General features: G+C 34.4%; 1 protein-coding gene across 2 annotated transcripts in view; it reads left to right on the top strand.

Annotated features, from left to right (window-relative positions):
* The first annotated feature begins 13,058 nt into the window (after positions 1-13,058).
* Positions 13,059-15,161, top strand: part of LOC107487471 (L-ascorbate peroxidase 3) — a 4,651-nt gene continuing 2,548 nt past the window's right edge. For both annotated transcript variants that reach the window (XM_016108113.3, XM_016108114.3), the window contains exons 1-5: positions 13,059-13,218; positions 14,093-14,217; positions 14,435-14,484; positions 14,572-14,637; positions 14,764-14,812. In XM_016108113.3, coding sequence (XP_015963599.1) covers positions 13,100-13,218; positions 14,093-14,217; positions 14,435-14,484; positions 14,572-14,637; positions 14,764-14,812 — 409 coding nt within the window. In that variant the 5' untranslated portion in view covers positions 13,059-13,099. The remainder of the gene's footprint in view (positions 13,219-14,092; positions 14,218-14,434; positions 14,485-14,571; positions 14,638-14,763; positions 14,813-15,161) is intronic.

Genomic DNA, 15,161 nt, shown 5'->3' on the forward strand with positions numbered 1-15,161 from the left:
CTCCGCCATCGGAGGAGGTGCTGCTAGCGTTACCGTCACCTGCTAGAGCCTCTGGTGTTATCGTTGGGGAGGTTGGGAACGCTGCCGCTGTTTTTGGTAGCCACTGTCATCTGTGTCGCCGTCACTACTGGAAACACCATTGCTCCAGCATTCCGCAGCCACCATCAAAGATAAATTTGGCATAGATTTTTAATTTTATTAAGATTTTTATGTGAGTTTAGGGTTTTTGTTAAATAGTTTATGAAATTATTGATTAAATTAGTGTAATGAAATTTGTGATTAGGGTTTAGTATAGTTTTTTTTTTACTATTTTTCTTTTTTTTGTGACTTTAGGGTTAGGTATTATTTCAAATTGTTGACTAAATAATGGTAATGGAGTTTGTGGTTAGGGTTTCGTTTGTGGTGTTTAGTTTTCTCTTTTTTTTTAGTATAGGATTTTGTTATGTATTTTATTATCAAATTATTGATTAAAATAGGATAATATAATTTTTTATTAGAAGTTTTTTATCTTAATTTAACGTAAATATAAATTATAATTAAGTTAATGTAGGTTAAGTAGGGTGAGATTAATAGTGTTTGACTTTGTGTAGTTTGTTTAATTAATTAGTTTCACCTTATGAGTTTAATAAGTTTTTTTTTTATTAGGACAATGCTATTTCTCTGAAATTAATTGGATTTCGCTTCTTCTGTATTCTGTGCATCCGTGTTTCAAGTAGGTTTTCTATCTCTAACTATAATCAATTGTTTAAGCTTTATGTTCGACTTACTTTTCCTATGATAGCGTTCTAGGACGAAAGTAGGAGAAAGTCGCGTAGAGGCGCCTTTTCGAAATCCTTGTTTGTTAGAAAATTGTGGAGTTATAAGGGATTGCGCACTAGAACGGTTAGGATTTGATATGTTATTGAATTTGTGTTTGTTCTAATATATGCTTGCAGTTATTTTCTTTGTAAAAATTGTTATATTTATTTGATGGATGTCTCTGAGTTAAGGGAAATTCTACTAAAATTTCGTGCGATTTGTTTTAAAACTTGTTTGGTTTGCAGAATATTTTAATTATAGGGTATGCTCTGCCGGAAGTTGTAAAAACGTTAATAATTTTGTTTTGTTTGTCGAATTCTAGGGTATGTGATTCAAAATGATTCCAAGTTATCGTCTATGAATGTATGATAGAGATAACGATGGACGGGGCGATTAAAACTTAAATATTTTGAGAGGGTTGACGCATTTGTTGGGCATGTATTCAGCATGGAACCGTTTAGGTCTGAAGGGGTATCTAGGTATTCGTGTGAAAAGTGTTGGCTGACTAAGTGGTTAGGACCTACAGATATAACGCTTTACCTTTATCGTAACGGGTTCAAGGATGAGTATTGGATGTGGATGGAACACGGAGAATTGGACGAACAGGGAATTAACAGGTCTGGCTTGAATTTCAATAAGTTCGACTGTCAACTAATGAGGGTTCGGGTGGAAAGAGAACTAAACATGGAAGACATGATTTGGGAGGCTAACCAAGAGAGATATAATAAGATGGTGTTTGATGCAACAAATGTTACAGAGCAGGAAAAGGCTAAACAAGAGCCTAACTCAGAGATAAAGATATTTTATTATCTGTTAGAATTTGCTACGAGATCGTTGTTTAAAGGAAATGTTCATTCAGAGTTGCCTGCATGTGTTAGAATTATGACTATTAAGTTGAAGTCAAATCATACGCAAGAGTTTTTTATAAGTAGGCCACCCTTTGCAACGAACTAGTACCTATCGGGACCTCTGGTATCCCCCGAAACCACTACGAAGCAAAGAAGCTAGTTTCGAAATTGGGTCTAAATTCATTGAAAATTGATTGTTGTTTGAATAGGTGTACACTATATTACAAGGGGGATGTAGACCTAACTGAATGCAAAATCTGTAAATCATCGAGGTTATAAGTCAATTGAGAACAGATTGGTAAATGCCGGTTAAAGAGAGTTCCAATGAAATAGATGCACTACTTACCCTTAATCTCTAGGCTAAAACGATTGTATATATGCATTGATGAATTCGGCCCCTTACATGACCTCGCATAGTAATAACAAGAGAGATGATGGAATCATGACACACTCGTCACATGGAGAAGCCTATAAGCATTTCGATCGGGTCCATTGATGAATGAATTTTTGCCGGTATAGAAATTATCGAGTAATCAGTCGTAGTATAGTCTAAACTGACGCAAAATCCATCATCAAACAATTCTACAATCTATAACCGAGAGTATTAGTCCCGAGTCATTCTTCCCTAGGAATGCTATAAGGATGCATGTTATTGGTTAAGTGGTCTTTTGTGGCTTGAAGAGTGTGGCATAAAAGTGCTAATAAAAGAAAACAACAATCAATCAATATTAAAAGCCTTGGCCAAGGTTGAACATTGGAAGTTCCATCACTATAGCTTCCTTCAATTGTGATAACAAAGGAGTGTTGCTTCACTTAGTTAACCCCTAATTATAGAGGAAAGTCAAGTAAAAGTAACTAACTTGAGTCACAAGTCCTAGTCTTACCCTAGGGAAGTCTAGCTTTAGTGCACTCTAAGTCAATTAGCAATTCTCAATCCTTAATCAACAATTGACATCCATTATTCAAGTGTCTCCAATGACTCGACCACTAGGCCAAGTGAGGGGATACTACTCCATATCTAAAGTTGGCATTTTCTCAAACATTTGGAGAGCAAGAATGAAAGACATAGTAAAATTGAGAAGAGGTTTAGAATCAAAGTGATTCAACACAAGAGATTAACAAGAATCAACAATGAACAACAATGAAAATGAGATCTTCAATGAATTAATAGAATCCAAAACAACAAAGTTAAATCTAAGATCTATGAGAATTGAACAATTACAAACACTAATTGAGATTAGAGAAGATGATCTACAACATGAATAAAGTAAAGTGAGAGTTGCAATAGATCTCACCAAGGAATGGTTGAGAATTGAGAAAATGAAGATGAATCCTAGAGAGAGGTTGGAGTTTCTCTCTCTATAAATGTAACTAACTAAAAATATCTAAGAAAACTTGTTAAATGAGTCTATGGATGTGAATGTGTATTAATCCCCTTCAATCCTTGGTTCTTATATGCAATTTGGCGCCAAAGTTGGTTGTTGAAACCTTCCAAAATCGCCAGGCACGTGTTGCAATAACAGAATCACGTGCGGACTACGACGCGTGCGCGCACGGTATGCGTGCGCGTCCCTGGTCGATTCTGCAATGTGCGCGCGGGCGTCTTGTGCGCGTGCGCGTGCTTAGTCGAGATCAATTCTTTGGCTTTTGTGCTTCTCTCCACTTGCATGCTTTCTTCCTTGCTCCTTTGATCCATGCCTAGCCTATTTCAACCCTGGAATTACTAGCAAACACATCAAGGCATCTTATGGAATCAAGGAGAAATTAGAATTCATCAAAATAAGGCTTAAAAAGCATGTTTTTACACTTAAGCACAAATACGGGAGAGATAACAAAACCATGCTAATTCATAGGCTAAATGCGAGAAAAGGTTATCAAAATACTCTAAATTCAATACAAGATAAACCCTAAAAATGGGGTTTATCATCCATCCTACATTTGCGAGCGAGTCGAGAAATGTTAGACTAGTTTTATGCTCTGACGGGTTCACACCGAATTTCAATTTCGGTAACACGTACTCTTGTTGGCCTGTAGTCGTAACACCATATAACATGAGTCCCAAAATATGCATGAAGGATCCGTACATGTTCCTAACTTGCATCATACCTAATCTAAGCAATCCAAATGTCAAAATAAATATCTTTTTGCATCCCTTGGTGGATGAGTTAAAGGACTTGTAGATCCAAGGTGTTGAAACATATGATATTTCGACGAAGACAAACTTCCAACTACATGCTGCGTACGAGATATTGTCAGGTTGGTCCATTTAAGGTCGTTTGGCATGTCCTATTTGTATAGAAGATACAAAGGCATTTTGGTTGACCAGTAGTGGTAAAAATTTACGGTTTGATTGCTATCGAAGATTACTCGACATGGATCATCCTTTTCGGTGTAATAAAGATTCGTTCAAAATAAATGCAATTGAACACCAAGAGACATCCGCGTAGATGAGTGATAGACAAGTTTGGCATCGTATCAGTAGAATCCCAAAAAACATTGAAAATAGGACAGGTTTGAGACCTCCGGGATATGGCAGGGAGCATAATTAGACTAAATAGAGTATATTTTGGGAGTTGACTTATTGGAGAAACAATTTGGTTCGACATTGTCTTGATGTGATGCACATTGAGAAAAACATGTTTGATAATATCATGCACACAGTAATGAACGATGAACGAACAAAGAATAACGATAAGACGCGGTTAGACTTGATGGACATTTGCAGGCAGCCAGATCTGAACTTAAGGAGACTTGATAACGGGCGGTGGAATAAACCAAATGCGATGTTTGCTCTAACAAAAGAATAGAGGCAAAATGTTTGTAGGTGGATTAGAGGATTGAGGTTTTCTGATGGTTATGCCTCTAACCTGAGTAGGTGTGCAAACGTGTGATAAGGTAGGCTTGCTGGGTTGAAGAGCCATGATTGTTACGTTTTCATGGAGTCTTTGCTTCTAGTCGCGTTCAGAGAACTTCCAACTAACGTCTGGATATCCCTCACAGCAACAAGACGAGTTCGATGATAATTAAAAAATTACATCGGAAGAAGAGGATGATGAACTAGAGGAAGAAGATGATGAATCTGATTAGGGTTAATGTAAATATAGTTCTATGATATGTATTTCTTTAAGAAACTTTGCATATTTGTAATATATATTTCATTGAATGTAAACATAGTTTTGTGAATGTAATATAGTTAGCATGGTTTTAAATATTTCAATTACCATCATTCGGTATTTGTATTTTAAATTTTTCGTACTTCACATAAGGTTTGAAGTACTATTTTAATCATTAATTATCAAGACACACAAGAAATAGACAGAAAAAGATAATTTAAAAAAAAATAAAAACACAACAGTTGAGATTACCGTCGGAATATTTCGATGGTAACATTAATTTTTTTTAATTTTAAATAATATTTCCCGTCGGTTTTACCGTTGTATGAATCCGGTGATAATATGGCAGGAAAATGAATGAAGTGACACCAAATGTTACCGTCGGAAGACAGTAACATCCACCAAGATCTGCTTTTGTATTCACCATATTCCGTCACTAAATTCAATGGTAATTACCGTCGGACGAAAAAAATCTAACGATAATCATTTACCGACGAGTTTATACCGGTTGATGATTTTCGATAGCAAATTGATTACCATTGAATTTATTTGATGAATTCGACGATAAATTTGAGGATACTCAACGTTTTTCTTGTATTAAAAAATTAAAAAATTTCCAAAAAAATTAACACAAAAATAATAAATACAACGCAATATAATCTATAACATAATTTAACTTAGATATAAAGATTTGTAATTTATTGATTAAAAAATCACATAAAGCTAAAATATTATATATAAGATTATTCATATATTATCAATAATCATACTTTTTATGTTGATATTGTTAAAATCTCATATTAACAAAAGTATAAAACTAATAATTGCTAGAATTCTAATTTGGATCTTTATTGAAATAGAATAAAGAGTTATATTATAATTTTATATGTCATAGAATTTAGTAAGTCTCTATGATAGGTGATACATGTTTTAAATATTTGTGATACGAAGAGATCAAATATTTTTAAAAGTTATTAGTTTATTTTAATGTATTTTGATTTATGTTTATTTAGTTACTAGATTGGACTTTATGTTTATGGGCTTTAGGATTTTCTTTGTTTTAACCCAATAAGAGGTTATAAAGAGCTCCTTAACTATTATAATCGTAGATTCAGTAATTAGAGGTTTGAAAACTTCTTTTTGGTTTCGTGAAAAAATCATGATGCGGACAAGTGAGGTTGAGTGAGTCTTCCCTCTCTTGTTGTATCGGAGAATTGGATAGAAGGTTGTGGAGTCTAATTCGATCTAATTCTCAAACTATGATGTGGACAAGTTAGGTTGAGGAATCTATTTCTTGTTGCGTCAAGGAATTGCGTAAAAAATAGAGTGATTCTCTTTGTATTCAATTTTAATTTATCTTTTATTTTCTATTTTAATTTCAATGTATTTTTCGTATTCAGTTTAAATCCTTATCTTTTTGTTTATCTTCTTTCTTCTGTATCAATAGAGATGTAAAAATTGATTCAATCTTTGGGGTGAATTTGTTAAATAGACCAATTTTTTTTAAATGAACATGTAAAAATGAGACATTTAACAGATTCAGCAAAAATATATTACATAAATTAAAATAGAATGACTCATGAAATAAATAAATTGATCTGTTTAACATGTTTAAAATTGTTCTCATAATTTTTTCCTTTCTTTTATATCATCTTTTGTTTGTTAACAATTTTTTTATTAATTTGACTCAAATATCTCAAATTCTAATTCAATAACTTCATAAATTATTTTATTTATGGAAGTTAAAAACGTGATGTGCAACAATATTGTATCATGGTGAGTAATCCACAAATGTAGAACCAGTGAATTTAGTAACCTGCAAAACGCAGGTTACGTTTTGACTGAGGTGATTTTAAAAAGGCTGCATGCACCACAAAACGCAGCTTCGAAATGTGTCTCTGTGCCCCCTGCATGCCAACACCTCGAAGCTCCAAAACGTAAGATGCGTTTGGCAGGTGCACAGTAAAATGCAACCTGCGTTTGGCAGTCTCCCCACCTGCATGTGTGACACGTGGAAAGGAAAGTGGTGGAGCCTGCCTATAAAACCAAAATGCAGGCCATCAGAGTTTCAGTTTCCCTTTCATATTACATGCTGTGAGTGAGATTTGAGAGTGAAAGGGTTGGGGTTAAGCGTGAAAGAGAGTAAGTTTGTGACGAGGAAGAATCAGTGAAGGTTTGAGGCTTTATTTAGTGAAGAAGGAAAAATGATTCGTAATTTTACTTTACTTAAGGAACACATTATTGAATATTTGAATCATCCTCAATTGGTGAGTAATTTTTTTTAAGTTTACGATAAATAAATATATTTATTTTTAAGTTTTTTATTGATATATTTTGACTAATAAATTTATTATTATTATTGTTGTTGTTGTGCCTATGATATGAATAATAGTTGTATTTTATCATACCGGTAGTCATAAAATATTATTATTATTATTATTATTATTATTATTATTATTATTATTATGTTGTTGTTGTTGTTGTTACTGTTATTATAATAATAATTTCTTAAGATAATAATAGTAATAATACTGTTTAGTTATCGTATTATTATTATTATTATTATTAATTTGTTGCCCAGAAAACTCAATACACTAGATACCTTTAACGAGGTAGCGACAGAGGCACTAGCATTGACTGGGTTTCAACATGTTTCGCGAGTAGGTGAAATGAGAGGTCATGCTGCACTACTGAGTGCCTTGGTGGAATGTTGGAGGCCGGAGACGCACACACTTTACCTTCCGGTCGGTGAAGTGACAGTAACGTTGGAAGATGTGAACTATATTCTTGGTCTCCCGATTAACGGGGAGGCTGTTACTGGTAGATCAGACAGTAGTCACCAGTTTTTGGTGGAGAACTACATTGCCTATTTTGGTCAGGAGTCCGGTCCATAAGATCACGTGTTGAGGAAGGTTAATATCGCATGGGTTCGGAGGTGCAGAGACACTGAGCCTTGTGATACTTAGGAGTCTGTTGAGCGGTACGTTCGGGCGCACATTTTCTGCATGCTCAGAACAGTAGTGTTTCCGGATAAGTCAACCACTTTATTAAACTCGAAGTTTTTACCGCTACTTCGAGATTTCCACCGAATTTCAGGATATAGTTGGGGGGCAGCCAGTTTGGCACACTTATACATAACGTTGTGTTGTGCTTCGCGATACAACTGTAAAGAGATGGACGGTCCACTGATATTGCTTTTTGTTTGGACATGGGAGCGTATGCCACTCTTGGCACCTATACCCCGCGATCAGCTCAGCAACGTCGGTATTCCACTTGCGCGAAGTATTGTTTTTTATTGTTGTTGTTGTTGTTGTTGTTGTTGTTGTTGTTGTTGTTGTTGTTGTTGTTGTTATTAATTTGTTATTCTTATTAATATTATTATTCTATTTTTTGTTAGGTGGAGTCATTGGCATCGACATACACGATATATACGGAGGCCTATTGCACATTTTAGGCGAGGACTCGACGACATGGGAGTTGACGATGTAAGTTGTAACCATTAATGTCCAATGTTTTTATTCAGAAGAATAATTTTTCTAATAGGCCTCTTGGTAACTAATGTGCAGTTTATATGGCGGCCGTATATGAGAGAGTGGGTTTCGGATGTCCTTGCTGGCCAGTTGGTTATGCGCTCCACCCAGTCACGGCTAGTGTCCTTCGAGTGCATAGAATGGCACCCAACAGACCGAGTTAGGCGACAGTTCGGGATGCAACAGCTTCCACCATGTCCGGCGTTCGACCTTGGTCGTGATCATTGCACGTGGTTGACAGGAGCACAGAACCATGACTGGAGAGAGATTTACAGTCAATAAGTTAACTGGTGGAGATCTGACCGCTATAACACATTGCAGTTAGGCGAGAAGATTATTGACTTTCATCCTCTCCCAGTGTACTATGAGTGGTACACACAGCAGTATGGGATTCACCTGTGACTATCAAATAGAGTTGCAAGTGAAGAGGCTGGCGCCGATGAACCACAGAATGACAGAAGTAGTCTGTTGCAGTTGATCTTGTATTCAGTGTTGTATTCAAATTTGTATTCAGTGTCATATCTTATATATAGAAACTTCTGTTCGGTATTATTATTCTGACATATTTAACTTTGTTCTCGTATAACTCTGTTTGGCTCGAAATGTTTATTCTCTAAAAAATTAAATAACGAGATTACAAAAAAAGTAACATATAATTGTGAAGTAGGTCATAACAAAGTTACATTGAAAAGCTTAACCACTAATGACCTCCAGCGGAGCTTGGACTTGCGCGATGAGGACATGGCTGCGGCTATATCCCTCGCGTCCACATATAGTGCACTGGCGAGGACCACGCATATCACGCGAATCCATCTCATTCAAGTAGCGGGTTGACTTTGGTCTTCCTTTTGTCGCCCGCCTCAATGTCCAATTGGCGATCACCTTCACTCCTTCGTATCTATCCCACATAGATGGGTCACCCATCGGAACAAACTCGCCTCTGTACACCTTGCGAATTTCAAACATCTTGTACACATCGTACACGTACACTTGCCAATCAAGACGCTGGTTGGCACAACATGCAAGCACGTGGCGACATGAAAGTCGCTCGACCTGGAAATGGCCACAGTCTCAGTGTCGTTGTGCAAGGTTAACAGTGTAAATGGTACCATCTTACATTTCACGAACCTCAAACATCTCGTTGCGCCTGTCGAACCGGTTGACCACAATGTTTCCTTCACGTCGGAAGCTTTCTTCAACTTTCTTCGTTGCAAATTCTAAATATGTGAATCCGTTGCGGAGACGCTCATGATCCTCGGTACTCTCCCGAGTGAACAACTCATTCAGCCAATAGAAAGTTGACCGGACAAGGGCAGTCACAGGAAGGTTGCGTGCATCTTTCAAGACAGAATTTATGCACTCTACCAAGTTTGTCGTCATATGTCCCCAACGATGACCACCATCGAATGCCAACACCCATCTCTCAACACCGATCTCATCGCATCATTGAGTATATGCCTCACCCCGCTCTTTAAGCCTTTGATAGTTTTTGTTGTACTCCTACTCCGTCCTAGAATAGCCTGTTGAACAAACCATTTAATTATAAGCAGATGCCACAAATTTAGTACGAATAGAACCATAACAGCGAGTTGAAATACCTGTGTTCACCACGAGTTTATGCAAATATGGAGTCTTGAACCTCCTTAAGAAGTTGGATCCGATATGCCTAATGCAGTACATGTGCCACGCCCTTGGTGGTGACTATGCACCGTTACTGCGAGCTATTGCAGCATCGATGGAGGTATGGCAGTCAGAAATAATACCCACACCATCAATGGTAACAACATATCTTCGCAAATTGGTTAGGAAAAACTCCCATGCATCTGCTGTCTTGCCCTCGACAATCACAAATGCAATAGGCAGAATATTTTGATTCCCATATTGTTCAACCACTACCAGAAGTGCACCTTTATATTTTCCATACAGGTGCGTGCCATCAACCTGCACTAGTGGCTTGCAGTGTCTGAATGCTACAATACACGGATAGAAGCTCCAAAAAATGCGGTGCATAACTCTTACACCTTGAACCTTCTCACTCTCACGGTAAACGGGGAGCATTTTATTTGAACACGAGACCTTGGCATCTTCACTGTCATTGCTTTCAACCATACTGACAGAGTCTGGTAAGAAACTTCCCAATCATCGAAAATTTTTGCGACAGCTTTCTGCTTTGCCAACCAAGCCTTGCAGTAACTCACAGTGTAGTTGAACATGCCTTAAACTTCTGCAATAACAGACTTCACCTTTATCGAGGGGTCTGCTTCGACCAACAGCCTAATGACATCTGCAATTGTGTCTGAGTCCAACTTGGCATGATCTTGTGAAATCGTGCCCATGGTATACGTGTGCTTGCCATTGTATCTCCTGATCTCCCAACAAGCTTTTTTTTCGAATCAAACTAACTCGGATAAGCCAGTCGCACCCTGCACCATTCCCCTTGCATTTCGCATAGAATGTCTGCGGCTCAGACTCATACATACACATTGTAATCAACTCCTCTAGAGATGATGTAGCTTTTGATTGCAGATATCACCGACTCTCTCGAACCAAATTCCATTCCAACACTAAACTCGCCATCTTCTGCCGCAACGTTGCCTTTACCTACAACATGCGCACCACCATCAGTTAGACAAGGCAAATAAATTAAGCACTATACGAAACTTGAGTTAATAATCATAACATACCCATATTCGCATACTTAGAAAATTCCGGGACATGCATGGCTTCGAGATCTAGAGTCCACATAAAAGACAGAACACCAAACGAATGTTGGCTTACAATGGCATTCACTTCATTTTGCACCGCCGGATTGCCTGCCAAGTCTCTGTCATCGTTTTCATCATCGACTTCATAGTTAGCTTTGAATTCCTCTTCAACATTATTATCTTCTTCCCAATCTATATCCCTGAGCTCATCAACATTGACCTCGTCGCAAACCGTGCCCATCCCCTACTGCTGTTCAAACTCAACGTACAGTTTTATCATCGGCACGTGAGATCGGGTTTGTTGATAAACATACAACATCTGCTGCATATTGGCATCATCAGTGATAGGCATTATTTGAAACTGTATTAGCCCACCAAATACTTGCACAGGACTTCTGTATAAAAGATTGCTCACCCTTTTCAAAATGTGGCTTTGATTGTTATTACAAAGATCATTTTATAACTCGACAAAACTCATGGTACATGGAATAGCAAATGACAACAGACATTCACAAACAAAAGTCACTCCTTCACGTGTGTTTGTTATAACCTCACCGTTATAATATACTCTCAAATTCACAATACCTTCCATAACTTCAGCCTCAACCAACTTTATTTTTTTGACACAGTTATTTGCCAAAAAAGCACCCCACTAAAGACTTTATGCAAGAAAGAGTAAGAGGAGAAGTGAAGATGAAGATGAATGAAACTGGACTTCGTATTTATAGGCAAAGATGTGGATTTAAATATTATTTTGTGTACAAAATGCTACCTGCGTTTTGGGACTTCCAAAAATAAGTTTCTGACACTTACAAAATACAACCTGCATTTTGCGGGTTTAAAAATTTTTTTGAATTTTCTGGCTACAAAAACGCAACCTGCGTTTAGCCTAAAACAAAATTTTAAAAAAATGAAAAACCCAAAAGGTAAGCTATATTTGGTGTATTTCAAAATTAAAAAAAATAAACAAGTATAAAACGCAACTTACATTTTATATCTCATCCATAGCAATGCAATTTTTTAAATTCCTTCCATTTTATGGTGATACACGTTGCTTCTTTTCATAACAAAAAAAACAGCCCAATAACTTATTAGAAAGACAGAAAATGGTCAAAAATTTATGTTTTTAGCTCAAAAATTATTTATTTTTAATTATTTAAATTAAAAACTATATATTTAAACCAAAAAAAAAAATTGGTCTATTTATTAGCCCGATAAATTTTTCTTACATGGGCTAAGCCTCTATTTTGAAGATTTGTATATACTTGATATATAAATGATCTAGATAATTAAATCAACAAATTTAAAAGGGAAACTTAGAGGAATCAATCCTTTTGACATTCTTACTTTGTGAGATGAAAACCTTTGTATTACTCTATCTCTATTTATTCGAGGAGGAGGATCTTTATTCCGATATTGATGGATTTTTGTTTCCGTTTGTATAAATTCTAAACTTACAATTCAAATCGATTCTAATAATTCTTCCATAAGAAAGAATCCTTAAATCATAATTTCATATTAGAAGAAAAAATAGTACTATTAGTATACATATCAACCATTAAGTTATAAACTACTTGTTATTTCAAATTTTCAATTATATCTTTTCTACGTATATTTAAATAAAAGAATGAATTAATAAATCCCTTAATAGTTATTAATAATTTAATAGAAAAATATAGGTAGAGAATAAAAATATTAAACAATGTGAACAATAGATATATCAGATGTTCAATTCAATAAGTGTGTGAATAGTTATTCTAATATTAAAATTTAAGTGAATAATTTGATATATAGTCTGTTTTTACTTGAACCAATTTTAAAATTCATTGTTTATAAAAATCATTGTTTACCTAACAAAATTCTAATTTAATACAATACACAAAAATAAGACTTGTAAGGATTGTTTGAAGCGAATCACTGTGAAAGACGATAAAGTTTTCCTGTTAATGCAGCAAAGCAAGTAATAATGAAATTAAAGGGAGAATGAAATGCTTTACTTGCAACGAAAACATACATCAGCATCTTCTTCTTCTTCCTCATCACTTTCTGTTGTTATAAAAACCCGAAAGCTGTCTTCATTCCGATCCATATATACATTGAGAATAATGGCGAAAGAGGGAGTAGCAGTTGACTTCGAGTACGCCAAGCAGATAGACAAGGCGCGTCGAGAACTACGCGCTCTTATCTCCTCCAGGAACTGCGCTCCTCTCATGCTCCGATTAGCGTACGTATTTCATATCACACATGTTTTAGAGATTCTTATGCAGTGAATTTCATATACAGTTAATATTTGATAAAAATTTAGCCAAATTAATTAAATTAATTAATTATTTTTAATTATTAATTTTATGTTAAATTAATTATATTTAAATTTTTATCTTAAAATTATTTTATTTTATATTTATTAATTATTTTTAAAATAAATATATAATATTAAATAGAAAAGTATATGGAACCAATTAATAATCAGCAAAAAATAGAATAACATAATTAATTATAATTAGTTTTATTAATTTATAATTTTATTTGTTTGTTAAATTATTATTGACTACGTTCAAAATATGAGAGAAGATACGCTAGTGTTAGGAGAGAATCACCGATTATTCATTAATTGATTCCATATAATTAATTATGTTTTATTAATGCGTAACACATGAAACATAGAAATCATATCCAAAATCATCAAAAAAACATCTGTGTGTCTATCAGTAGCAACATCCGATTAAAGTCACCGGTGCCTCTGGTTTACCAGTTGGCTGATTCTTGGCTTATATAAAGTTGGTTCCCTAACATTGTTGTTTTAAATATTATATACATATAATTATATATATTAAATTAAATAAAATAATTTTAAATTATTATTTTTTTAATATTATAGAATTCATATATACCATTCTAATTTTTTTCACTAATCAAATCAAAGAAAAAAATTTAGGTACACAATTAATTTTATGTAAAATTGATAACTGAAAGTTATTAAATAATTTGATAAATTTAACTAAATTACTATTTAACGACTTTCCACTATTAACTTCACGTAAAATTAACTATATATGAATTTTTACATTCATGACTAAAGAATTAATTAATGTGCGTAGATGGCACGATGCTGGTACCTATGATGCAAAGACGAGAACAGGAGGTGCCAATGGTTCCATTAGAAATCAACAGGAATTGAATCACCAAGCTAACAGGGGCTTGGAAACAGCTGTTCAATTTTGTGGTAATTCAACCATCATCATCCATTCTCAACTTCTAATCTTTTATTTTTCTTTAATGTAATATCTAGTTATTTACACAAAAAATATTTGTATATAAAAATAATAGTTAAATTTTTTTAAATAAATTAATATATTTAACTAAATCATTTAATATAATTAATATAAAATTGGACTATATTTTAACTAACATCTTTACATAAAAATATTTATTTTGGGCAGAGGAAGTGAAGGCCAAATGTCCCAGAGTTTCATATGCAGATCTTTACCAGGTTAGATTGCTATATATTGAAGAAATTTGAGGCTTAATTTACATTTTTTGTATATATAAATATAAATTATGTATGTTTCATTATCAGCTAGCTGGTGTTATTGCGGTAGAGGTAACCGGGGGTCCAACAATTCGCTTTGTTCCTGGGAGAAAGGTATATACTATATATATACTATATACTATATGAGGCTATAATAATTAATGTTTTTTTTTGTTGACTAATTAATGGTTTAATACATGATTTGCTTAATTAATGTCATGTTTTATTTTCATTTACTAGGATTCACTGGAATCTCCACCAGAAGGGCGCCTTCCTGATGCTACAAAGGGTAATCAATTAACTAATATATAAAGTCATATTATAGGGTCTGTTGTATGAGTATGTATTTTATATTTTATGCCATATATAGTAGTGCTGTGTTGAATGTTTTTTACCATAACATGCCAATTAAATTTCCCATCTACTACCTCTGTCTTGTTAATTACTTCTCCATTACCTTAAAATACGTTAGTTTGAGACTCTTAGTATAAAATTAATATTTAGTACACATTAAATTATGAGTAATATTAAGAAATACTTAGCATCAACTTGATATTAAAAAGGAATCATTCTTTTTAAAAATATATTATATACATTAAAGTTAATTAATATATTTATATATAAATATATGTGTAATT

This window comes from Arachis duranensis, chromosome 5 (assembly GCF_000817695.3).
Source record: "Arachis duranensis cultivar V14167 chromosome 5, aradu.V14167.gnm2.J7QH, whole genome shotgun sequence".
Lineage (NCBI taxonomy): Eukaryota > Viridiplantae > Streptophyta > Magnoliopsida > Fabales > Fabaceae > Arachis > Arachis duranensis.